Source organism: Sus scrofa, chromosome 6 (genome assembly GCF_000003025.6).
Source record: "Sus scrofa isolate TJ Tabasco breed Duroc chromosome 6, Sscrofa11.1, whole genome shotgun sequence".
Lineage (NCBI taxonomy): Eukaryota > Metazoa > Chordata > Mammalia > Artiodactyla > Suidae > Sus > Sus scrofa.
Window position 1 is genome coordinate 106,394,684 of NC_010448.4, and position 26,463 is coordinate 106,421,146.

Sequence of the window (26,463 nt, forward strand, 5' to 3'; positions counted from 1 at the left end):
ATGAATGCCTTTATTCTTTTTAGGGCCGCACCTGTGGCATATGGAGGTTCCCAGGCTAGGAGGGGTCTAATCAGAACTTTAGCTGCCAGCCTATGCCAGAGCCACAGCAATGCCAGATCCGAGCCGCGTCTGAGACCTATACTGCAGCTCACAGCAACACCGGATCCTTAACCCACTGAGCGAGACCAGGGATCAAACCCACAACCTAGTCAGATTCATTTCCGCTGTGCCACGACAGGAACTCCATGAATGCCTTTATTCTTGAAGTTCATTGGGCTCTAATAGCACAGGAAACAAGAAGAGAATGTCTAATTTCATTAAGATCTTTTATAGTGCATTAATCAGCTCTTTTCAAATCTGCCTGAATCAAAGCCTAAGGAGAATTCTTTTGGCAATACTATTTTACTTCAAGGAATGCTTGCCATGGCTTCCCAGGTTTACATAAGGAGAATAAAAGATGACTCTTCATTCCCCTAGATGCCACATTTTGCCCATGTTTCTCCCATAGTGAATCAAAAATAAATAAATATAATTTAACACCTCAGAAAGGTTTATCTCATTTGAAAGAACTTTTATAATGTTCTAAATGACAGAGGAGATGGGACATGTTTACAGACATTGGCTATTTTTGCCTGTCCAGAATCATTTTCGCTTCTTTGGGAAACATGTCTGAATTTTCCTTTGTAGTAATATTCCTGAACCTTTCTCAATGGGCGTGTTCTGTATCCACCTGAGACCCTGCATCCACATTTTCTCAGGTCAAGGCATGACCATGTGACCCAGACCTAATTAATCAAAGTTGCTGTGATTGGTTCAAGAGTGAGTATGTGACCCTCTCCAGGCCAGTGAGAGTCAGCCTTGGGTCTTTTCTGAAACAATGGAGAAAAAAAATGCATTCTTTCTGCTGAGTTTACTAGGTCCTTCAGATGTAACTTCAGAATTGCCCCTGGTCACCTTTGCTAATACTGCCTGAGCTCATTCTCTCAGAGGAAGGCAGGGCTAAGAGATGAAGACTGACTTGTGATGATGTTGTTTAAGCACCTAAGTTCAAATATGTTTATAAGTTTTTTAAGTCCTGCTCTACCCATAGGTTCTTTATTTATACTGAGTATTAAAAAAAAAAAATCCCTTTTCCATTTAAGCTAATTTGAATTGGGATTCTGTCACTTGCAACCAAGATAATTCTGACTAATCCAAAGACTAAAGGTAGAAGGAATCAGAAGTACATGATAGAGTTAATCTGTTCTCCAGGAAATGCTGGTCTGCTTAGAAAGGAGAGGCAGGAAGCACATGTAAAAATAAAGTGGATAATTAAATGTCAAATTATATGGTGCAGACTCTCAATGCTACACAACTTTAGCAAATACTTTCTCTGAAGTACCCGAGAGAGGAGGTAATGGAGAAGGTAGAAACTGAGCCAGCCTTAAAGGACAGAGAGGAACCTGAACAAGAGAAAAGGTCAAGGGAGGGAATTCCAGGTAGGAAAAGGCTAAAGGCAGAATACTGAACTGCAAGCAGTTCGGTTCATGATGAGAGTGGGGTAATGAGATCAGCCAGACTGGAATGGAGGTGTAGTGTTAGAGGCCACTGACAGTAAAGCTGCAGAGGTGAATGGGATCAGGTATTGGCCTTGAATATTGAACAGAAAATTTGTAGTGTTGGGGAGGCAGCCATTAGGGAACCACTATATAAATTTGAATGGGTGATTATTAAACAGGAACATGTACCTGACAATGTTGTGAATGATGGGTAGATTGGGAATATGGGAGAGACTGAAGTCAGTGTGACTAGATTTGTAGCCACTTTAGAGGTTAAACATAAGAGATTGGCCAATTTCCTATTAGAAGGAGGTTTTTCATGGCCTTGGTTAAATTTGTTCATAGGTATTTTATTCTTTTTGATGCAGTCGTAAATGGAATTGTTTTCTTAATTTCTCTTATAGTTCATTTTTTATATATATAAATGCAACAGATTTTTGTGTATTGATTTTGAATTCTACAAGTTTAGTGAATTTATTAGTCCTAACAGGTTTTTGATGAAGTCTTTATGGTTTTCTATATGTAATGTTGTCATCTATGAAGAGTGACAGTTTTCTTTCTTCTTTTTCAATTTGGATCCCTTTTGTTTCTTTTTCTTGCCTAATTTCTCTGGCTAAAACTTCCAACACTATATTGAATAAAAGTAGTGAGAGTGGGTATCCTTGTCTTGTTCCTGATTTTAGAGGAAAAGCTTTCAGATTTCACTATTGAGTATAATGTTAACTGTGGCTTGTTTCTTTATTTTAAAATACTTGTGGTTTACAAGAATGATGAGATGATGAAGAGTAAAGCATAATTAAATCCTTTTGAAGTCCTTGGTCAACAGTATAGTAACTATATTTAAAAAAGCCAACTGAAATAAAATATAGTATTAGAAAACATCAGTACCTCAAGTCTTTATACCAAGATCAGAATGTTCTAAGGCTTATTAACCAGTTGGCTTTTCAAATATATAAGACAAATCACTGTGATTTGGTACCTGGTCTCCCTACCTCAGCCAGTTAAAGCCACAGAGTCCCCATCAAGAATTTCCAGCAGAAGAAAAGTGAAAGCAAATAACACATTGTTAAAAGTAGGTTTAACTGTTATCTTTGAATTGTCTACTATCCACCCCTGCCTTTCAATTTCCACCAAACTTGTTCAGGTTCAGACCCTCAGAACCCTGCCCTGGGCTATTAAATTGGGTTCCTCCTTATTTCCTTGCCTTCTCTTTTCCTTTCCAGTCCAACTTATGTATTGCTGCCAGACAATCTTCCTAAATTACAGCTCAAATAATACCAATTCCCTGCTCCAAAAAGTTAACAATTTCCCATTGCCTTCCAAAAGCTTTAATGGAGTTTTCAAAGTCATTCAAATGTATGCACTCAACTTCCTCCCCCCAGTCTCATTTCTCAGCACATCTTGCTTGCACTGCACACTCTACCGAATCAGCAGGAGCATAGCTTTTCTGCCTGTCTGCCTTTACTTACACAATCTCTATACCACCACACTGATCTCTACCTACTAAAATCCCCCCATTTCCTTCCAGACCTGACACAAAAACTTTATAAAAAACTGTTTATCTCTAAAGGCTGTACCTTTGCTCTCCTCCTTCTGTCTCCCATAGCTTTCTGTTTTAACCTCTTAGCACACACGTTGCTTTTAGTCTCATACGAAATAGCTGACTATGTCTCTTTCCCAACTTGACAATGAGCAGTTTGAGGGCCTTGATTTTATTTGTTAGCCTCCATAGCACCAATACAAACTTTACTTTCATCAGTATTATACATGCATACAGTTGAAAGAGCCAAATAATTCTATAAGGCTTATTAGGAAAATTAGTTCTCTTTCATTACTTCCTCTCTCATCTAATAATGTTGCTATTTACCTCTGAATAATAATTATACTACTATTTTTAATGATTTTTTTTCTAGTTTTTTTTTTTTCTTTTTCAGGGCCACACCCACAGCATATGGAAATTCCCAGGCTAGGGCTCTAATTGGAGTTACAACTGCCAGCCTACACCACAGCCACAGCAACGTGTGATCCAAGCTGCATCTGCAACGTGGGCTCCAAGCTGCATCTGCGACCTACATCCCAGCTCATGGCAACGCCGGATCCTTAACCCATTGAACAAGGCCAGGGATTGAACTTGCATCCTCATGGATGCTAGTCAGATTCATTTCCACTGAGTCACGATGGGAACTCCTGTCTAACTCTCTTAACACATTTGATATGCATCAGGTGTTCCATCAATTTAATCTTCTTACGAAGCTTTCTCTGAACTCTCTGGTTTGTTTTAGTCTGTACCAGTTGTCATCTATCCTTGATAGGTAGGCATTATCTTGGGATTTTTCATCATCATCATTCTGAGGATTCTGTTTGCCTCTCATTGTGTTGGATCCTTTGTTTCCTATACCCAGTATCTTGTATGTTTATGATTTACCCCTTTGTTTAAGTGGAGTATATTCTCTAATAGTTTTCTGAGAAAGAAGGCATGAAAGGTAAATCTTCAAGACATTGTATGAGTGAAAATGTCTTTATTTGATCTTTCCCCTTAATTGATAGTTTAGGTGGACCTAGAATTATTATTTAGAAATAATTTTCCTTCAAAAATCTGAAGGTACTTCTCCACTGTCTTCTAGATTTCAGTGTTGTTGGGAAGTGTAAATCTATGTTCATTCTTTTTTAATTTTTTATTAAAGTATAGTTATTTACAGTGTTGTCAGTTTCTGCTATACAGCATAGTGACCCAGTCATCCATATATATATATGTATATATATATGTATATATGTATATATACATTCTTTTTCTCATACTATCTTCCATTATCTTCTATCCCAAGAGATTGTATATAGTTCCCAGTGCTGTACAATAGGATATTCTGGTTCTTGATGCTTTGTATGTAACCTGTTTTTTTTCTCCCCAACAGCTTATAGAATTCTCTCTTTATCCATAATGACGTGCTTTTTGGTGAGTCTATTTTTATTCACCGTGTTGGGCCTTTTCAGTTAAAAGTTTTGTATTATTCATTTCTAGAAAAATTTTTGAATTCCTTCTTTGATGACTTTTCTCCTTCCATTTTCTCTGTTGTCTTTCTGGAACTTCTGTTTGATATATGTTGGATGTCTAGGACTGGTCTTCTAGTTTTCCTAACTTTTCTTTCCAATTTTTCATTTCTGGCTTTTCTGCTTTTCTTTCTGGAAGAGTTTCTAAATTTTATTTTATAATTTTCCATTTAGATTTTTATTTATACCATCACATTTTTAATTTCCAGTAGCTCTCTTTATATCATCCCATTCTTTTGTGTATTCAATATCTTCTCTCTCTGAAGATATTAATTCTTTGACATTTTCATCACCATGCACAGTTCTGTTTTCTTCAAGTTTCTTTTTCTGTTTATTTGTTTTGGTTTTTATCTTTCATGTTAGAGACTCTTCTCCAATATCTGGTGGTCTTTAGTTATAAACTCACATTTAAGAGAAGAGCACTAAGAAGCTGACAGGAGTCTCTGATCACATGGGTGCTCGATATAGGATGATCTGGCACTTGAGGAATCTCTCCATCAAAACCTTTATGTCTTTCCTCTTGGAGAGGTTTGCTTTCCCCAGAGAAGAGATTCTATTCACCTTCCTGGAGGGTAATTGCTTCGCATTTTTGTTACAATAAAAGAAATTTAATTCTCATCATAGTTTATAATAAAAAAGTAAAATTAAATGCCACTGCTGCTGAATATTTTAGCTTGATATAATTTATTATTTGTTTATAATATAGATGCATAAGCATAACCCAGCTCTATTTATTTGTCCAGCCTCATCTCCTGCTAACCTTCAACCACATTATTTGCTTTCTCTATTCCTAGGATACTCTGTTTCTGCCACCCTCACCTTTAACTCAAGCATACTTCAGGTCTCAGTCTACATGATCTATTTCTCAAGAAATTTATCACTGCTTCTCTAATCTAAGTTCAGCTTCCCTGATAGATGCTTTCAGAGATCTCTGTATTTTTCTTTGAGGACACATATTATAATTGTAATCATGGTGTTCTCTGTATGTCTGTCTCCACCAACATATTTAAGCTTGGCAGGTATCTTGATTACTTATGCACCATTTTTTTTTCTTTTTTTAATGGCTGTACCTGTGGCATATGGAAGTCCCCAGGCTAGGGGTCAAATTGGAGCTGCAGCTGCAGGTCTATGCCACAGCCACAGCAACACCCAGATCCCAGCCACATCTGCAGTCTATACAGCAGCTTGCAGCAATGCTGGATCCTTAATCCACTGAGCAAGGCTGGGGATTGAACCCATGTCCTCACGGAGACTAGTTGGGTTCTTAACCCACTGAGCCATAATGGGAATTCCCTTATGCACCATTTTATCCTCAGCACCCAGAAAAGTGCCTGGCACATAGTGACCACTTTTTTTATTTGTTAATCAACTACATGCATATGATTAATAACTTTCAGCCTAATAAGCCAAATTTTTGGCCTGACTCTGCCAAAAGTGAAATGGAAAATTGAGCAAATTTATTTATAGACCACTAAAATAATAGTATATTAAAGGTAGTTTTTTAAAAACTAATAGCCTAATGAGTGAAAGTGTATTTGTTTACATATGTTCTGCCATATAGCAATCAAGAACTGGGCATCTTAACGAATTAACAAATTGATGTTTCTTGAAACTAGAATGGACAGCCTACCTTCTCTGCCTCAAATCCTGTCTCTCCTGCAGTGTTCACTTACTATCCTATTTTCTTCACAAAATCTTCTTTTATGATCGAAACTCCTGGTAACTTTCCCCCTTCACTGAATTTCTGTTGCATTTAAAGTTCAAGGCCTCCAAGTCAGCACTGGATCATATAGAACACCCTGTACTGTTCACAGCTGTTTTCAATGTTAGTCTTATGTCACTTTTTTGGGAAACTTTAATTAATTTTTAAATAATGATATTAATTTTTTCCATCATAGCTGATTTACAGTGTTCTGTCAACTTTCTACTGTACAGCGAGGTGACCCAGTCACACATACATGTATACATTCTTTTTTCTCACATTGTCATGCTCCATCACAAGTGACCAGGAGTTCCCGTCGTGGCGCAGTGGTTAGCGAATCTGACTAGGAACCATGAGGTTGCGGATTCGATCCCTGACCTCGCTCAATGGGTCGACGATCCGGCGTTGCCGTAAGCTGTTGTGTAGGTTGCAGATGTGGCTCGGATCCTACGTTGCTGTGGCTCTGGCGTAGGCTGGGCGGCTACAGCTCCGATTAGACCCCTAGCCTGGGAATCTCCATATGCCGCAGGAGCGGCCCTAGAAAAGGCAAAAAGACAAAAAACAAAAAACAAACAAAAAACAAACAAACAAAAAAACAACAAGTGACCAGACATAGTTCCCAGTGCTATACAGCAGGATCTCACTTTTTTTAGATTTTAAATCCCTGGAAGGGAGGAACCATACCTTTATTCATCCTCTGTAACCCCACAGTGTCGATAGCAGTGCTGCAAACACAATCAACACAAATTGGCTTGTTTGTGGGCAAAAACAATAAATCAATCTGACAATATTGGTCCATATCAATCAAAGATGTGTTTATAGCAAAAGGTATATTTTCTGGGAATAGTGGAGGATCCCACTTTGCGGCTACTTGGTTTGTTTAAACCTTTTTAGTACAGAGTTTGTCCTCTAACCAAATTTGGCCTGGATCACCAGTGACAGAGAAGGATAGGGAGTTTCCTTTTCAACATTTCTAGTATTGCCAGAAAACAGGCTAAAACCTAATTGGAACTATCCACACTCTGGTATCAGCTTCTTTTTGAGAAGGACAATTTAACTGAATGTCAGAAAAGCACTACTTTGTACTTTTGGGGAATGTACTTAATCTGAAGCCAAATAAACAGAAATAAAGCCAGGCTTCCATTTTATTATTAAGGCCCATTTGATTGCCAAATAGATTTGGGGGATGACATGTACTTGTCTTACTGATTTGATGAAGTTCTCCCTGAATCACTGGAATGTTGGCAGGTTTAAGCAGTATCCTGTGAGCAAGGCAGCCTAGCTTACTGTGGGCCCCTAGACAAGACTGCCAAGAGGGTATTGCTGGCCATATAGGCTGAGAAAGAGGGAGTTCTGAAGGTAGAAACAAGGTGAAATGCTGGATTCCTTTTCCAATCTTTCAGGCTAATTTTCCCTACTCTATGCAACTAGTCATTTGGTCATTTAAAACTGTTTCTTGAGAATCTATCATGTGTCTAAGGTAACTCAAAGGAAAGTAAGAATTAATTCTAGCATTCTAGGAGCTTGCAATCTCTTTAGGGTGATAAGATATACACACGGGGCAGGTAAGTAACAATAGATGACAGAATTTGATTACTTATTGATCACAGGGAAAATCACTGTGAATGGGAGTTGTCAGGGAAGACTTTGTGGGAAGGTTGGAAACACTACTGAACCTTGAAAGAGATATTTACAGTGATATTTTCATAGCTAGGACATTAACAGGTAGGTAATTTACCCTCCCAAATAATTTAATGTACCTCAGATGCCTAGTTACTTAATATACACAAACTGATTTAAGAATCAGAGAAGACTGGAGTATGTAGTATTTTTCACCAAGGGTCTAGCTGCAGAAACCAAGGCAAGTGTACACTGTTTTTATCTATGATCACTGATAGTTTTTCTTTCTTTCTTTCTTTCTTTCCTTCCTTCCTTCCTTCCTTCCTTCCTTCCTTCCTTCCTTCCTTCCTTCCTTCCTTCCTTCCTTCCTTCCTTCCTTCCTTCCTTCCTTCCTTTCTTTCTTTCTTTCTTTCTTTCTTTCTTTCTTTCTTTCTTTCTTTCTTTCTTTCTTTCTTTCTTTCTTTCTTTCCTTTCTCTTTTCCTTTCTATGGCCACACTTTTTAAGGCATGTGGAAGTTCCCAGATTAGGGGTCAAATGGGAGCTGCATCTGCAGGCCTAAGAGGCAGCTTGCAGCAACACTGGATCCTTAACCCACTGAGTGAGGCCGGGAATTGAACCTCCATCCTCATAGTGACAACGTCACATCCTTAACCTGCTAAGTCACAACAGGAACTCCCAAAACAAAGTTTCAATAGGAAGAAATAATTGCAATTGATTTTAAAATAAAAATACTGTATGGTGGAGTTCCCACTGTGGTGCAGTGGGTTAAGGATACAGCATTGTTGCAGCCATGGGGAAGGTCACAGCTGCAGCCTGGATTTGATCCCTGGCCTGGGAACTTCCATATGCCTTGGGTGTACCTGAAAAAGAAAACAAAATACTGTGTAGTTTACCTTCCGATGAGTCTAAGTAAATAAAGAACTGTTTCTTTAAGCCAACTAGTTTATCTCCAAACCCTCGCTTCCTATAAAAATGAGGATAATGAGGTCTAGAGCACTGTTTCCCAAAGAGGTTCTGCAAAATGTTAATAAATGCTAGGCAATAAAAGGGCTCCATGATCATGGAAATTTCAGAAACATTGGGTTAAACAAAGTTGTACTGGCTTCTTAAAGAATTTCTTGAAGTCTTTAATATGATTATTTGAATTATAAGTTTTCAAGATAAGGGTAGATCATATACCATTTCCCAGACTTATTTGACTATTGAATACTTTTTTCATGAAATGCCACATAGGTCTATGTTCTGGAAACTAAATTTGAAATAAGAATAATTTCAAATAAATAAAAATGCTATGATTCTTCATTTTTACATTAAATGTGTATTTGTAGATCTATATGAAACAATTATTTTGCTAGGGCTAATTTCACTTAGAATTATAAGAATCATATGACATTTATACATTGTAAATTTAAAGAACATCTTCATTTTCTTCCTCAGATAATCCAAACCAAATTGTAGTTATGGGTAAATCTGTATGATACTAGAATACTGAAACTGTGCCAAGAATCTAATTGAAGCCCAATAAATTTTTTTGGTATTAATTTTATAGTCTCTTGATTCTCTAGTGTTTTCTCCAAAGATACTGCCTTAGAGACTTTTTTGTGCTTAAAATTTGTCCATTAAATGGGCTCTGCTTGCTATATGGTAGAAAATTACCTGATTAAAATAATGGTTAAAACTCAGAAGAGTTATCTTTTAACTAAATGCGGCCTAGAGCTTTATTTGTGGGTTTACCATCTGAGAACTGCTAAAGAGTTGGCTTTTTTAAGAGACCAAAAAAAAAAGCCAAGTCACATTTGTTTGTTTGTTTCAAGAATCTGCAAACATTCCCTTTTACGTTAGAAAAAACTTACTCTACACTGAGATGTCATAGCCTCTGAAGTTTTTTAAGACCCCTGCTGATTGACCCTACCCTTGACCTTAGCTCCAAAGCCCAACTCCATTCTGGCATGCTGATATAGAGAATTTATTTATGTTAGCAGTGGGGAGTCAGAATTCCAGGAATATTCTTACAAAAAGCTTCCAAGATGTATTTACCAAATCTTCAGCTCCATATGATTGGAGGCCTCTGCTAACAAATAAAGTGAATACGAGTGAATAGTATCAAGGGCTACGTGGATATTGGTTCAGCTCTAGGCAATAGGACCCAGAGGAATATGAAAGAGTTCCACTAGAAATGGCCTTTTTAATCATCAAGGAAATAATTTTAAAAGGCATATTTAAATAGCAGGTACCTTTTTGGTAAACAAGGTGTGGGGAGTGATCCTATAAGTAATTCAGGTAACATTTATCAAAGCATAGAGGCAGTCTTAGGGCCAGTTCTCCATTTGATCTGCCTGCCTCTATCTGTTGATTCCTATTCTTTCTCATGAATCCTGCTAATTTTATTATAGGATTATAAAGTGCAATTTACTATGCATTTTTACTTTTTAAAACACTTAAAATTTGAACTGAATGACATGCTCATTAAACATTTGTAAAATGCTAAAAATACAAAAAGGAAAAATTAAAATTACCCATATGGTACTAGCTAAACACAGCTACTATTAATAATTTTGTAAATTGTTTTCTTTGGGGAGGGGGCAGAGTCTATTTTCCTATGCTTTCAAAATATACTACTTTATTATAAGAAATTTCCCTATTATTTGATACATTTTCCTAAGATTTTATTACAAAAATTTTGAAGCATAAGAAGAGTCGAAGAAAATATTTTACTATGAACACACGTATTCTCATCACTTAGAGTCATAGACATAGTTAACATTTTACTATTGACGCTTTGTCGCATTTCTATCTATCCACCCATCAATCCATGTTATTTTTGATAGATACTAATTTCATTGATAGTCCTTGGAGTGAAATATAATTGTCTTTAAAATTATTTCCCTGGGGAGTTCCAGTTGTGGTGCAGCGGAAACGAATTGGACTAGGACTGGGGTTTGATCCCTGGCCTCGCTTAGTGGGTTAAGGATCTGGTGTTGACGTGAGCTGTGGTGTAGGTCGCAGATGTGGCTCAGATCTGGTGTTTCTGTGGCTGTGCTGTAGGCTGACAGCTACAGCTCCAATTAGACCCCTAGCCTGGGAACCTCTATATGCCACAGGTGTGGCCCTAAAAATAAATAAATAAATAAGTAAAAAAATAGAAATAAAATTATTTCCCTATTTTTTACTAATTGCTAACTTCCCATTTTTCCTGTTTTACACAAGCTTTCCTAGGAAGCATGAACTTCTATAGTTTAATCATAGTTTTTGGCTAGAGTACTAGAGTAGAGGAGTAAGACTGAAAAGATAGATAGGGACCATATTGTGGAAGGCTTTGAATACCAAGGAAATTACACCAAAATGTATTGTAACAGCTGCATTCTTGGAATAAGGTAGATCAGACAATTATTAGGTAACTGACCCTGGAAAAAGCATTAAACTTTTCTGAGGCTCTATTTCCTTGTCTGTCAAGTGATGAGAGTATTACTTGTCTAGTAGGTAATTGTGAAGATTAAGTAACATGTAAGCACACTATCTGTATTTCATAAATAGAAGATTTCTCAAAACAATAATTTCATGAAAAATTTAGGAAAAATTCCTTGAAGGATTTACAGTAGTAGGACAAAAAAAAATGATCAGACTTGGATTTTAGGTGGCTTAATCTTGTAGAATTATGTGTGATGGATAAAAGTAATGGAAAAAATGTTATAGAGAGGTAGGTTTGATTCAGTTTAACAGAGATTTACTGAGTATGCATGAGACACAGCACTATGCTAGATGCCTTGGAAATAGATCGGAGTGAGATTTTGACAGTTACCACAAAGGTTTTAATGGGTAAAACAATGATGTGAATGTGCTATACAGCTGAGCAGAATTCATCCATCAATCTGTCTATCCATCCATGGTCTATCTGATCTATTCATCTCCTTCCCTATACTACTCATGGTTCTAGATACCGAAGATAAATCATGGAAAAAACAGACAACAATCCTTGCCCTTATTAGTCCACATTCTAGTGGAAAAGACAGATAATGTACAAATAAATACTAAAATATAGAGAGTAATAAATACCTTGAAGAAAAATAAAGCCACGTGAAGGGATAAAGCAGTGTAAAGCAGTGATGAGGGTACTAGTTCAGATAGCCTTTGAGAATATGCTAAGTAGAGAACCAAAAAATACTAGGCAGAAAATGTGCTACTTGTTGAGTGAACAGATTTCTAGGTAGCACCAACTGAATGGCAAATACCTGAGAAGTGGGCTTGGAGGATCACTAGGGAGGAGAATAAATGTGACTGGAATGGAGAGAGACAGGGAATGTGGTAGGGAACCAGATGGGGCATTTAGGCCTTGGTAAGGGATTGGCTCTTGTTCTGAGTCAATGGGGAGTCACTTGGGAGTTTTGATAGGGGAGTGATGTGATCTGTCTCAAACTTTTCATTTATTTATTTAATACTTTATTAAAAAAAATTTTTAGGGCCCCACCTGAGACATACGGAAGCTCCCAGACTAGGGATCTAATTGGAGCTACAGCTGCCAGGCTACACCACAGCCACAGCAATGCCAGATCCAAGCATGGCTCATGGCAACACTGGATCCTTAACCCACTAAGCAGGGCCAGGGACTGAACCCACATCTTCATGGATACTAGTCGGATTCATTACTGCTGAGCTACAGCGGGAACTCTTGTCTCAAATTTTAAAGGTGATCCCCTTGACTCCTTTGTGTAGTACAGACTAGAGAGAGATGGGAGTTGGGGGTGGGGATGGGGGGAGGACAAATGAGTGAAAACTGGGAGGCTGCTGTGACTGTTCAGGGGTCTCAGAAGAAGGTGGTAACAGTGTAGGGAGTGAGAACTGGTCAGACAGGTGCATATTATCAAGGCAGAGTCAAGATGATTTCTCTATGTATTGAATGTGGTTGGGAAAGAATGAGAAAAGTCAAGGATGACTCCAGATATCGACATAGAATGATAGGAGTATTAACTAATAGAAAAATGTTGGTTCATAAAAAAATAATAGAAATAGAAAAATATAAATAGAAAAATTAGCAAAGAGTTGTGGCAGCACATAAGGACAAGCAGTTACTTTTGACTGGGGTTATGGAGACAGAGTAGATGAGCACTGAAGGGTAAATAGCCTTGCTTTACCCAACAGGCAACTAGGGTGCAAAATTGAGGGGAGCTCTCACTCCCATGGTGGTGGAAATGTAGGGCTAGCACCAGAAAGTGGTGTCTTGTTACACTTTGCACCAGAGGAGACTTGTTTGCACTTAGTCCCTGCTCTGGTGCTCAAAGAAGAGTAACCTGGGCTGAAGAAAAGGCAGGTGCAAAGACAGGCGCTATAAGAAGTCCACTAAGATGGCTGCAATTCTTTGGACAAGAGGAATTAAAGGTTTTGGGAAACCAGAGAAGAAGCTTCTAGGCTATAAGGCCCAGGCAGCTCCCTATCTTCTCCTTTTGTGTGTGGGGGGGAGGGGAGGAGCCCCAGGGCAGACTTCTTGTCTTTCCTTTTTTATGTTGTTATTGTCTCTAATCCTTTTGTCATTTTCTTTATAACAAGACTGACTGTAGAGTCTTGGAATTTCCATAAATTCCTTCTTCCTCAAATGCCCAAGGGCAAACAACCTGGTCCTTAGGTTTTATGGAATTTACCTTTAATCACTAAAGAATCTAATAAACATAGAGATAGTAGAAAGTTGAGAAAGTCCTCATATCCAGATTATGAAAAAAGCTCATACAACTTAATGTCAAAAAACCAAACAATCTTGTTTAGAATTGGACAGAGGTTCTGAATAAACATTTTTTCCAAAGAAGACATACAAATCACCAATAGGTATGAGAAAAGATGTTCAATATCACTAATTAGGGGAATGAAAATCAAACCCACAATGAGGTACTACCTCACACTTGTTCAAATGGCTGTTATCAAAAAGACAAGAGATGCTGACATGGATGTGGAGAAAAGGGAACCCTTATGCCCTCACGATGGGGATGTAAATTGGTAAAATCTTTGTGAAAAACATTATGGAGTTTCCTCAAAAAACTCAAAATAGGACTACCTCACCATCCATCAGTTCTACTTCTGGGCAGTTACCTGAACAAGATGAAAATACTAACTTCAAAAAATATATACACTTTCACATTCACTGCAGCATTATTTAAAACAGGCAAGATATGGAAACAATATAAATGCCCATTGATATATGAATGTATAAAGAAAATGTGGTCTATATTTATAGAAAATGGAATATTATTCAGCCAAAAGAAGGAAATCTTGCTATTTGCAACAAGGATGGATCTCAAGGGCATTATGCTAAGTGGAGTTAAGTTAGACAGAAAGACAGATACTATATGATCTCACTTATATGTGAACTTTAAAAACAAAAACAGAAACACACACAAAAAATCCCCAAACCACCCCAGACGCAAAAGAACAAGCTCAAGGATTCAGAGAACAGATTCGTGTTTGCTGTAGGAAGGGCTTAGGGAGTAGGTGAAATGGGTAGGAGTCAAAATATATAAACTTCCAGTTATAAAGTAAGTAATGTGGCTATATTAGTATGGTAATCTCTAGGTCCATCCACGTTGCTGCAAATGGTGTTATTTCATTGTTTTTATGACTAATATTCCATAAGCATATCATTTTTATCACTAACAACCTAGCCTGTAGGCCAAGGGAGACTATCAGAGGTAAGATGGAAGGAGAAGAGGAACTGATTGCTACATCACATGAAAAGAGTCTGTGACATAGAAGCTTCACTGTGCATAACACAATCTTCTTGAATGTCAAAAGCTAAAAGAAGACATGCTTATGGGGAAATGACATATCAAACTTGGTAAGAGTGCATTAATGACAAAAAAAATTCCACACACAGCTGAGACTGCTAAAATTCATTTTATCTTTTAAAAAATTGATAATTATTTTTTCTTTTTACGTTCCCTAATTCTTCTATCCCATACTATTCTTCAGCAAACAAAAGTAACTTCAAACAAAGACAAGTAATGATAACAAGGAAATATCAGCATGGAACATGTGTGTATAAAAAAACTGGAAAGTTATAAATACATGAAAAGGAGCAAAGAAAAACTCGGCTTCTCAGAAAATCTATTGAAAGAAACATATTAAAAAATCCCAACAACTAGTTTTGTATGGTCAAAAAGAAATTATAGATATCATGATCTTTTTATACAAAGTATTTAAAAAGAGATGCAAGCATGTAAGGAGGATGATATAAACTAAAGAGTTTAAAAGCCACTTAGTATAATGCTCCCAAGGTTCACAAATTGTCAGAATTTCCTTCCTTTTTAAAGCTGAACAATAGTTTATTGTATTGGACTTCCTGTCATGGCTCAGTGGTTAACGAACCCGACTAGGAACCATGAGGTTGCGGGTTCAATCTCTGGCCTTGCTCAGTGGGTTAAGGATCCAGCGTTGCCATGAGCTGTGGTGTAGGTTGCAGACATGGCTAGGATCCTGCGTTGCTGTGGCTGTGGTGTAGGCCAGCAACTGTAGCTCCTATTAGACCTCTAGCCTAGGAACCTCCATATGCTGCAAGTGCAGCCCTAAAAAGACAAAAAAAAAAAAAGTTTATTTTATTTATATACCACATTTTATTTATCCGTTCATTTCTCGGACACTCAAGTTACTTCCAACTTTTGACTACTGTGAATAATGCTGCTATGAATAATGGGTGTACAAATATCTTTGAAAATCTGCTTTCAATTTTTTTGTGTATATATTCAGAAGTAGAATTGTTGGATCCCATAACTAATTCTATTTTTAACTTTTTGAGAACTGCTATACTGTTGTCCATAGTGGCTTCACAATTTCATATTCCCACCAACAGTGAGTACAATAGCGGTTTCTAATTTCTCCACATCCTTGTCAACAATTGTTATTTTCTGTTTTGTTATTGTTGTTGTCATTGTTGTTGTTAGCATCCATCCTAAATTGGTGTGAAAACGCTTTGTGGTTTTGATTTGCATTTCTCTGATAATTGCTTGGTGTTGATCATCTTTCCATATGCTTGTTGGACATTTGTATGTCTTTGAAGAAATGCCTATTAAGTCCTTTACCCATTTTTTGATTAAGTTTGTTGTTGTTGAGTTGTAGTAATTCTTTATATATTCTCTATTTTAACCCCTTATCAGATATAGGATTTGAAAATATCTTCCCTCAGATATTTTCCATAGGTTGCTTTTTCACTGTTGATTTTGTCTTTGATAAACAGAAGTTTTAAATTTTAATGTAGTCCATTTTTTCCTATTTTTATTTTTGTTACCTATGTCTTTGGTGCCATATCCAAGAAATTACTGACAAATCTAATGTTATGAACCCCTAGGTTTTTATTTATTTATTTATTTATTTTTAATGATTTTTTTTCCATTATACCTGGTTTACAGTGTTCTGTCTATTTTCTACTGTACAGTAAGGTGTCCCAGTCACAAATACACATACACATTTCTTTTTCTCACATTATCATGTGCCATCATAAGTGACTAGATAGTTCCCAGTGCTATACAGCAGGATCTCATTGCTTATCCATTCCAAAGGCAATTAGTTTGCATCTATTATCCCCAAATTCCCAATCCATCCCACACCCTTCCCCTCCCCCTTGGCAACCACAAATCTGTTCTCCATGCCCATGAGTTTCTTTTCTATGGAAAGGTTCATTTGTGCCGGATATTAGATTCCAGATATAAGTGATTTCATATGGTATCTGTCTTTCTCTTTCTGACTTACTTCACTCAGTATGAGAGTCTCTAGTTCCATCCATGTTGCTGCAAATGGCATTATTTTGTCCTTTTTTATGGCTGAGTGGTATTCCATTGTGTATATATACCAAATCTTCCTAATCCAATCATCTGTCCGATGGACATTTTGGGTTGTTTCCATGTCTTGGCTATTGTGAATAGAGGTGCAATGAACATAAGGGTGCATGTATCTTTTTCAAGGCAAGTTTTGTCTGGATAGATACTCAAGAGTGGAATCGCTGAGTCATATGGTAGTTCCATGTATAGTTTTCTAAGGTATCTCTATACTGTTCTCCATAGTGGTTGTACCAGCTTACATTCCCATCAACAGTGCAGGAGGGATCCCTTTTCTCCACACCCCCTCCAGCATTTGTTACTTGTGGACTCATTCTGACTGGTGTGAGGTGGTATCTCATGGTAGTTTTGTTTTGCATTTCTCTAATAATCACTGATTTTACACATTTTTTCCATGTGCTTGTTGGCCATCTGTGTATCTTCTTTGGAGAAATGTTTATTCAGGTCTTTTGCCCATTTTTCTATTGGGTTGTTGGCTTTTTTGCTGTTGAGTTGTATAAGTTCTTTGTATATTTTAGAGATTGAGCCCTTGTCAGTTGCATCATTTGAAACTATCTTCTCCCATTCTGTAAGTTGTCTTTTTGGTTTTCTATGGTTTTCTTTGCTGTGCAAAAGCTTGTCAGCTTGATTAGGTCCCATTGGTTTATTTTTGCTTTTATTTCTGTTGCCTTGGGAGATTGACCTAAGAAAACATTTGTAAGTTGATGTCAGAAATGTTTTGCCTATGTTCGCTTCTAGGAGTTTGATGGTGTCTTATGTTTTAAGTCTTTAAGCCATTTTGAGTTTATTTTTGTGCATGGTGTGAGGATATATTCCAGTTTTTTTGATTTACATGCAGCTGTCCAATTTTCCCAGCAATACTTGCTGTAAAGACTGTCTTTTTCCCATTGTATATTCTTGCCTCCTTTGTCAAAAATTAATTGACCAAGGTGTCTTGGTTTATTTCTGGGGTCTCTATTCTGTTGCATTGGTCTATATGTCTGTTTTGGTACCAGTACCACACTGTTTTGATGACTGTGGTTTGTAATACTGCTTGAAGTCTGGGAAAGTTATGCCTCCTCCTTGGTTTTTGTTTCTCAGGATTGCTTTGGCAATTTTGGGTCTTCTCTGGTTCCATATAAATGTTTGGATTGTTTGTTCTAGTTCTGTGAAAAATGTCATGGGTAATTTGATAGGGATTGGGTTGAATCTGTAGATTACTTTGGGTAGTATGGCCATTTTTACAATATTAATTTTTCTAACCCAGGAGCATGGAATATCTTTCCATTTCTTTGAATTCTCTTTAATTTCCTTGATTAATGTTTTATATGTTTCAGCATATAAGTCTTTCACCTCCTTGGTCAGGTTTATTCCCAGGTATTTGATCTTTTTGGGTGCAATTTTAAAAGGTATTGTATTTTTGTATTTCTTTTCTAATATTTCATTGTTAGTATATAGAAATGCAACTAATTTCTGAATGTTAATCTCCCCAGGTTTTTAATTTGTGTTCTCACTATTCATAATTTTAAACTAATCTGAAATTTCAACTTAGATTTATTTTTGTTTAGAAAGATTTCTTAATCATCAAGTAGGTTTATCTTAGTTTTCTCTTTATAATTTATTTACAGCTTTCCAATTTTAGGGTAAAAAGCTATGGCCCATACCCCAGATTTCCATTCTTTAAAATTTGATAAGATTTTCTTTGTGGCTTAGAATATTTTAGCATTTGTATATATTCTTAGACTTTAGAAAAGAATGCAGGTGCTATGGTTTTATCTCTATGTACTATATATATGTTTTCTTGCTTTATCAAAATCCTCTCTTTTCTATTTATTTTTGGTCTTTATGATCTGTCCAGTTCTTAGAGAAATGTGTTAAAAATTTTAAATAAATTCTTCTTTTATTCCCATTCATTAGTTATTTAAATATTTTGGTGCTGTAAGTTTACACTTTAGAATTAGCTGATTAGGGTTTGAGGTTCATGTCTATCTACCACTGTGTAACAGACACTGAGAACACTTAATCTCTCTAAAGCCTAGTTCCTCATCTGCAAAATGGAAGTGTTAGCCACAGTCACTCCATAATGTTGTAAGGATTACTTGAGAAAATCTTCAGTTGAGTACTTGGCATGTAGTGAGTGCACAGTAAATGTTCACTGTTCTTCAATGTAAATTGGTTTTATTGTCCTACTTGATATTTACTTTTTAATCACGACTTTCACTTTGATTTTATATTGCTTCTTTTTTTGTCTGCATTTGTTTATAACTTTATTGACTTCATTTATTTTCAACCTTTCTGTGTCATTTTATTATAGGTATAATTTATAAGGAGAATTTAGTTAAATTTTCTTTTGTTTTTTTACTCAGAGGTTTTTGTCTTTCAATAGAGAAATTTAGCTCAATTTATTAACATTAAGAATATATTCATACATTTTATTTTATTATTCTTTATTGCTTTTCCTCTTTTCTTGACTGTTGTAGTTTTAGCGATATTTTCTTTGCATGTTTATTTCCTTCACTGTTTGAAAGTTCTACAACCCATTGTGGTCATTATTTTTAAATTAAAGAAAATCAAACCAATATATGCTTATAAATATCAAGGGAAAAAAGTGATCATTCTTTATGCCCTGTTTTCTTCCCCAAAGTGATGAGACTTTTCTTTTTCTTTTCTTTTTTCCCTGCACCACAGCAGCGACCTGAGCTGCTGCAGTGATGGTGCTGGATCTCTAACCTGCTGTGCCACAAGGGAAGTCTAAGTCTCATTTGTTTGTTTCTTTTTGGCTATGCACATGGCTTGTGGAAGTCAAGCCACAGCAGTGACAACGCCAGAATCTTAACCCCCTGTACCATAAGGGAACCCCTAATGAAATTTTAACAGTTATAATCCTCTCTCCAGGAACCCATACCGCCTACCTTTGTTGAAATAAACTGGAATTTAAATACTACATTATTTTTTATATTTTAATTTTTGCTTTCCTATGTAATAATCCTGTTTTAACATGTACCTTAGATTTTATAAAACCATTATCAATAATTATATTTCACTGGGTTTTTACTCTCCAGTATGTTTTGTATACCCTATTTTCCTTTTTACTGAGTTTTTATTTAATTGCAAGCAACATCAAAGATGTCAACTTAAAAATGGAATGCACACAGGAGAAACAGTATTAATACAGATAGTAGAAGAAAATTTAGATGTATAAATGCAGTTCTTTTTGAACTAATGTTGTCCTTTCAAACTGAATACACACATTTACATTTCAGGAAATTTTTCTTCTGCTCTCTGTATTAATACTGTTTCTCCAGGGTGCATTCGTTTTTAAATTGAGATATAATTTACATAGAGTAAAATTCACCCTTTCAAAGTGTACTATCCAGTGGTTTTTATGTATTTACAGAGCTGTGCAACCATTACCGCAATCAGTCTTAGAGCATTTTCATCATCCCCCCAAAAAGAAACCTGTATCTGCTAGCAGTTACTCTCTATTTTTCTCCAAACTTCTTAGCCTAGGCAACTACCTATCTTTATGAATTTGCCTATTCTAGATATTTCACATAAATATAATCATACGATATATGACCTTTAATGTCTGGCTTATTTTCCTTACAGTGTTTTCAAGGTTCATCCATTTTGGAGCATGTATCAGTACTTCATTTCTTAAAAATTACTGGGAGTTCCCTGGTGGCCTAGTGAGTTAAGGATCTGGCATTGTCACTGCTAAGGCTCAGGTCATTGCTGTGGCACAGGTTTGACCCCTGGCCCAGGAACTTCCACATGCCATGGGTGTGGCCCAAAAAATTACTGAATCATATTCCATTTTATGGATAAACCACATTTTGGTTATCCATTCATTGGCTAATGGGCATTTACACTGTGTCCACTTTTTGGCTGCTATGGATAATGTTTCTGTGAACATTCATGTACAAGTTTTTGTGTGACTATATGTTTTAAATTCTCTGGGGTATATATCTAGGAGTGGAATTGTTGGATCATATTATAACTCTAATTTTTTGAGGAACTGCCACACTGTTTTCCATGTAAAATGGCAATACCATTTTACATTCCTACCAGCAAAGTATAAGGGTTCCAGTTTCTCCACATCTTTGTTAACATTTGTTATTACAGCTTTACAAAAATTTTGAGTCTCTTTTTTATTATTATGGAAAACTACGCATCACATGATATTTACCATTCCAGCCATTTTTAAGGATACAGTTTAGTGGCATTAAGTATTTTCACATTTTCGTGTATTCATCTTCAGCCATTACCTGAACTTTTTTCATCTTCCCAAACTGAAACTTAACCTTAACCCTAACCTTAACTGTATCCATTAAACAATAGCTCCCCATCATCTCCTGCCCTCTCCAGACTCCTCATCCCCAACCTAACCACCAATCATTCTACTTTATATCTCTAGGATTTTAACTATTCTAAGTGGAATCAAACAGTATTTGTCTTCTCGTGATTGGTTTATTACAATTAGTACAATATCACCAAGGTTCATCCACACTGTTGCATGTGTCAGAATGTTCTTCCTTTTTATTTATTTATTTAGGGCCATCCCTATGGCATATGGAAGTTCCCAGGTTAGGGGTCAAATCAGAGCTGTAGGTGCTGGCCCACACCACAGCCACATCGACACCAAATCAAGCCACATATGGAAACTACATTGCAGCTCAAGGTGATGCTGTATCCTAAATCTACTGACCAAGGCCAGGGATAGAACCTACATGTTTATGGTTAATAGTTGGGTTCGTTACTGCTGAGCCACAACAGGAACTCCCCAAACAAGATTTTTAAAAAAGTTTTCTCCTGTCTCCTGCATTAATTCCATTTTAGTTCAGTGATAGCTGCTCTAATTTGTTCCTCTTCCTCCAAATTGTGGATCCTCTCTTTATGGTTAGTGATTTTTTTTATATGCTCATATTGATAAGTGGAGATCTAGATCATTTATCATCAGTAACTGAAATCCCATCTGGAATTAGAAAGACCACTGTTCAATTCCCCATGGTGGGTCTTACCCTCTGTGGATGATAGTGGTAGGCTGTAGGTTGGTTTTCAGTAGAGAAACCAGTGAATTGGCTTTGAGAATGAAAGCAATATCTTGGTTATGGTGCACAGGCTGCTGAGCTACCAAGTCTCAAACCTTAAGTTGAGAGAGAAAGGAACAGAGTGAGGAAGCAAAGAAATCAAGTATTTGAAACTCTGTCCAGGAAAGAACTTTACGTATGACTATTGGCACATAGAACTCAATGGAAGCAAATAAAAATGAAGTCTAATAAGTGTTCGAGGGAATTATACAGCCAAATCAGCCACGAACCTAATCCTTAAATAATCTTTAACTGTAAAAGAAGTTGCAAGACTCATAACTTATAGCAGCAGGAAATGGACTGTGAAAACTGTGATGTCTCCAAGGAGGGCTTACTTAGTTCCCAATGACCATAGAGATATGACCATGGAGGATAGTGAACAAGGAAAGGCATTCCGGAGTGTGATGCCAAGGGCAACAGAACTTACTGCAAAAGGGTATTCATTCTTGAGAGCAGAACCAGGATGTAATCACAGAACTTCTCCCATCCTGCAGACAGAAGATCTCCCCAATAATTACTCTGAAGGATTCCATCATTTAAATGAACCCTGACTGCTATGAGTCTCACACTTTTCACTGAACTTGGTTCTAACACAGTGTATTTATGGAGATGCATTTGAGAATCACTGTTGTGGAGAAGAGAGGAAGGATTCATAGATGACAGCAGTTAACATTTTACAGGGTGCTAGGCACTATGCATTGTCTCAATGTGCACAGCTACTCCCTGAGGTATATACTATCATGATGCTATTCTATAAATGGGGACACTAAAATGGAGTCAAGTAACTTTGTCAACAGTACCTAACAGGTAATCTTGGAGCCAGGATCCAAGACTATGAGGCCTATCTCCAAAGTGTTCACTCTTAACTCTGGGATATTTTATAATCACATAAGTCTACTGGGCATGATGAGGGATAGATAAACCTCAAAAAGCAGACAAGACACATACACAAACAAATTCAAGGCAAGGGAGTGTATTATCTAATAAAGAAGATACTGAAATTTTTCAAACTACCAGAATATAGACAGATCGCCATCACTGTTTTTTTTTTTTTTCCCCCCACCACCACTAACTTTTAACCTTCTTAGGGACTTGTTTTGTTTACTGATGAATCACCAGTTCCCACTTCACCATCTGGCTCACAGTAGGTGCTCAATAAATATTTGTTGAATGAGTGAAGAATGAAGACCAGAGTTCTGTAATATTAAAGTCCTTGAGCAACTGTGCCAAATTTACCTTTACATCTCTAGTCTAGTGTGTTTGGTGCTCAACAAATGGTCCTTGAACTAAACTGAAAGAAAACTGCACTGTGGTTTTACGTAAAGGCTGCTCATTGTTCCCAATTTCCTTATCTTTAAAATAGAAAGTCTTCCCCTCCCCAACTCTACAGGCTGAGTGAAGCAATGGGTTTTCAAAAGATTCTTTAACCTCTTGTGAGCTTAGTTCTTAGTTCATGTTCACAGAGGTGAACTTGAAATCACAGGTTTCTGGAGTTCCTGGTTGTGGCTCAGTGATTAATGAATCGACTAGGAACCATGAGGTTTTGGGTTTGATCCCTGGCCTCACTCAGTGGGTTAAGGATCCAGAGTTGCCATGAGTTGTAGTGTAGGTCACAGATGCCGCCTGGATCCAGTGTTGCTGTGGCTCTGGCGTAGGTGGGTGGCTACAGGTCATCAGCTACAGCTCCAATTAGACCCCTAGCCTGGGAACCTCCATAGGTCAAGGGTGTGGCCCTAGAAAAGACAAAAAAAAAAAAAAAAGAAATCTCAGGTTTCTACTTTCTTTTCCACATGCTAATCAGCTACACCTTTCTGTGTTGTAGTCATTTAAAAACCACATTAATCTCATTCACTAAGCCGGTATTGTGTGCAAGATCCAGAACTGTGGCAATACAGCAGTGATTGAGAAAGCCATAGTTCCTGCCCTCATGGCACACAAAAGTGTTCCTATGAGTTTTAAAAGACTGGACAATAGGGATTTAATTGTAAAATTCCTTATGCCCACAATGAACTATATATATATATATGTATATATATATATACTTAATGGCAGTTGGGCATGTGTTCTCAGTGGAGGAGAGAGAGAAGACAATCCAAATCACAAACAAATGGCTTACTTTTTGCAACTCACAACTGAACTATGCCTTGAGTTATTTTCTGACAGTTCCAGACTTCCAGTCAATTCTTTCTGTATGGACTGAAAGAGAAAACAAAAAATGCATTTCTGTTCTTAGAAAAGAAAAAAAGGCCAAGATGAGCAGACAAAATGAACTGACTTAGAGATCATGTGAGATCTACTTTAATTAATGCTGTCTCTAAACTATAATTGACAGCGATACCGTAACTACAGACTGATAACCCGCCCGAGGCTGGGCACCGCTTCCCCACTCCCACGAACCTGCTGACCTACCCGAGGCTATACTGGCCCCAAAGGCACTACAGCTAGATCAGCCTTTCTCTACCTAGACTTCCGCCAAGTCCAGCATGGAGCTGCTTCTTGCAGTGTGGGAGACTCACTAAGGGAGTCTAGTCGCCTGTCTCTGGCAACAACGACAGTTTTAAAAAATGGAGCGCCAGCTCTAATCACAACGCCCACCAGCTGTGAAAAGTGGAGCTACATCTGTCCCTATCGGGAGTCAGCATCTCTCAGGGACGTTTGCCCCCGCCGCGCCCGTCAAGGCGCTGGGCCCGCGGTTAGCGGCTGCCCCCCGGCGGGATGGGGGGCGTGGCCCTCTCAGTCTAGGAGGCTCGGAACTAGCGCCGCGAGCACTGGGGACTGGGGGTCGGGGGGACGTGTTCGTCCAGGAGGTGCCCAGGACTGCTCTGGCCCAAGCTCCTGGGTCGGTTTGGTTTTGTCCCCGTCCTGCCCCCGCCTACCCACCCTATCCCCCGTAAAGCAAAAGGCCAAGGCTTTTTGACCCACCGCCGCCCAGACCGAGTTCGCGCTTAGGGCCCTCTCGCCGCCAGCCAGCGGACAGAGAAAGCAATCGCGCAACGAGGCGAGAGCACTCTGTGAACGAAGGCGGAATCGGCGAGAAAATCATTTTTCTTCTTGGCGGCGCGCGTCAGCCGCCCGGGGGGCAATGCTCCTTCCCAGAAGAGCCCCCGTCCACACCCCGCCCTCCACACCCCGCAGCGGCCACACACCACGTCACGGAGGCTGCGGATTTGGAAATGGAGGCGCGGCACACTGTGCTGAGGGCTGCAACCTGGGTTGGGGGCGTCCTCGGAGGGTGGGTAGGGAACCGTCCGCTCACTCCACTCCAGGAGGGCCGGGAGCCCTGAAGGGCCCTCGCGGGCGCCTAGGCGGCGGGAGGCCGAGAGGCGGGGCGGAGGGAGGGGGCGCGGGGGTCCCCGCCGCGGAGGTTCTGGGGAAGCGGGAGGGGCAGCACCTGAGGAATCCGCCTCCGGCCGCGGCGGCGGCCGCCTCGCTCCGCCCCGGGGAACTGAGCGCGCGGCAAGCGAGCCTGCCAGAGAGACGCCAGCCACCGGCGGCGCTAGCACCTCGGAGGAGGGCGGCCGAGCGAGCTGAGCGCGGCGCTGCGACCCGACTGGGGGTGGGGAGACGAGCCCCGGCCGAGGCGCGGGCCACCCCCGGTCCTCTGCCCTCGCGCGCTGCCAGGGCCAGGTGAGCGGCTGTGGGGATTCGGGGCGCGTGGAGGCGGGGAGGTGAGAGGTCGCCAGCCGGGCGCGAGCGCCCGCCTCTGTCCGGCAGGAGCTGCCCTTTGGCGGGCTGTGGACACCCTGCCTGCGCGGGGAAACGCAGCGGCTGACTTTTTCTGACGGGCTCGGAAGGCGGAGCGGGGGTGTGAGCGCCGGTGCGTCTGTGAGGCGAGGGCGGGCGCTGGTGCCAGCCGGGGAGCGGACACCTCACGTCAGCCGCCTGAGGAGACCCAGCCGGTGCGGTCCGCGCCCGGAGGCCAAAGGCCTGTCACCCCAGCTCTCGGCGCCGCCTTTGTGGCGGGAGCGAGGGACCGAGCGAGGCTGCGGCGCGGCGGGGAGAGCCCGGGACCGGTCCCCCGGGCCCGAGGGCCGCCAAGGGGGTCGCCCGAGCGGGGGGCCGCCAGGTCGAGAGGGGTGGAGGTGACGGGAGGGGATGGAGAGAGCTCAGCTGGAGGAAGTTGAGAGCTTCCAGCCGTGGCTGGGCGTTTGCTCAGTGTCCCTGGGCTCTTTCTCTCCACACCAAATGTCACTTGGTCACGAGCGCGCGCGTGTGTCCTCCATCATTTCCATTTTTCTGCGAGTGGCTAAGCACCACTCTTGCGCTGAAGGAGACACAAAGGGCCGTGTTGACAGCTGACCCTGACATAAGTGGACAGCGAGGTCCGGTGTGTGCCCTGGCCGGGGAGGGGGATGAGGAGTCGGTTTGTTCAAGTTAATCAGTTGCCTCAGTCACTCTGCCGTCCGAGCTCCATGAAGAGAAGCGATCCGTGCAGTTGCAGTTCCTGGCGTTTCTCAGTTAAATTGAGCCCACGTCAGGTCCAGAAACCGACTCCTTTGCGCAGGGACGGTTGCTGCCTCTCGCGGAGGCAACGGATCGCGGAGCAACTCCGCGATCGGCTCCTTCCCTCTGGGACCGTGACTGTTACAAGGTCCTTATCATCCCACCCCGGCCATCTGCCCCGGTTGAGAAGATAGAAACCAAATTTTCATTTCTGCTTTTTACCCCTTTAGAG

At 39.5% G+C, this 26,463-nt stretch overlaps 1 protein-coding gene across 1 annotated transcript in view; it reads right to left on the reverse strand.

The window, feature by feature from the left end:
• LOC102157456 (formin-like protein 5) overlaps positions 1 to 26,096 on the reverse strand; it is an 85,574-nt gene extending 59,478 nt beyond the window's left edge. The window contains exons 1-4 of the mRNA XM_021097609.1: positions 25,989 to 26,096; positions 25,723 to 25,898; positions 24,935 to 25,631; positions 23,905 to 23,984 (exon numbers count right to left, since the gene is read on the reverse strand). Of these exons, the coding sequence (XP_020953268.1) occupies positions 23,905 to 23,984; positions 24,935 to 25,631; positions 25,723 to 25,898; positions 25,989 to 26,096 (1,061 nt within the window). The remainder of the gene's footprint in view (positions 1 to 23,904; positions 23,985 to 24,934; positions 25,632 to 25,722; positions 25,899 to 25,988) is intronic.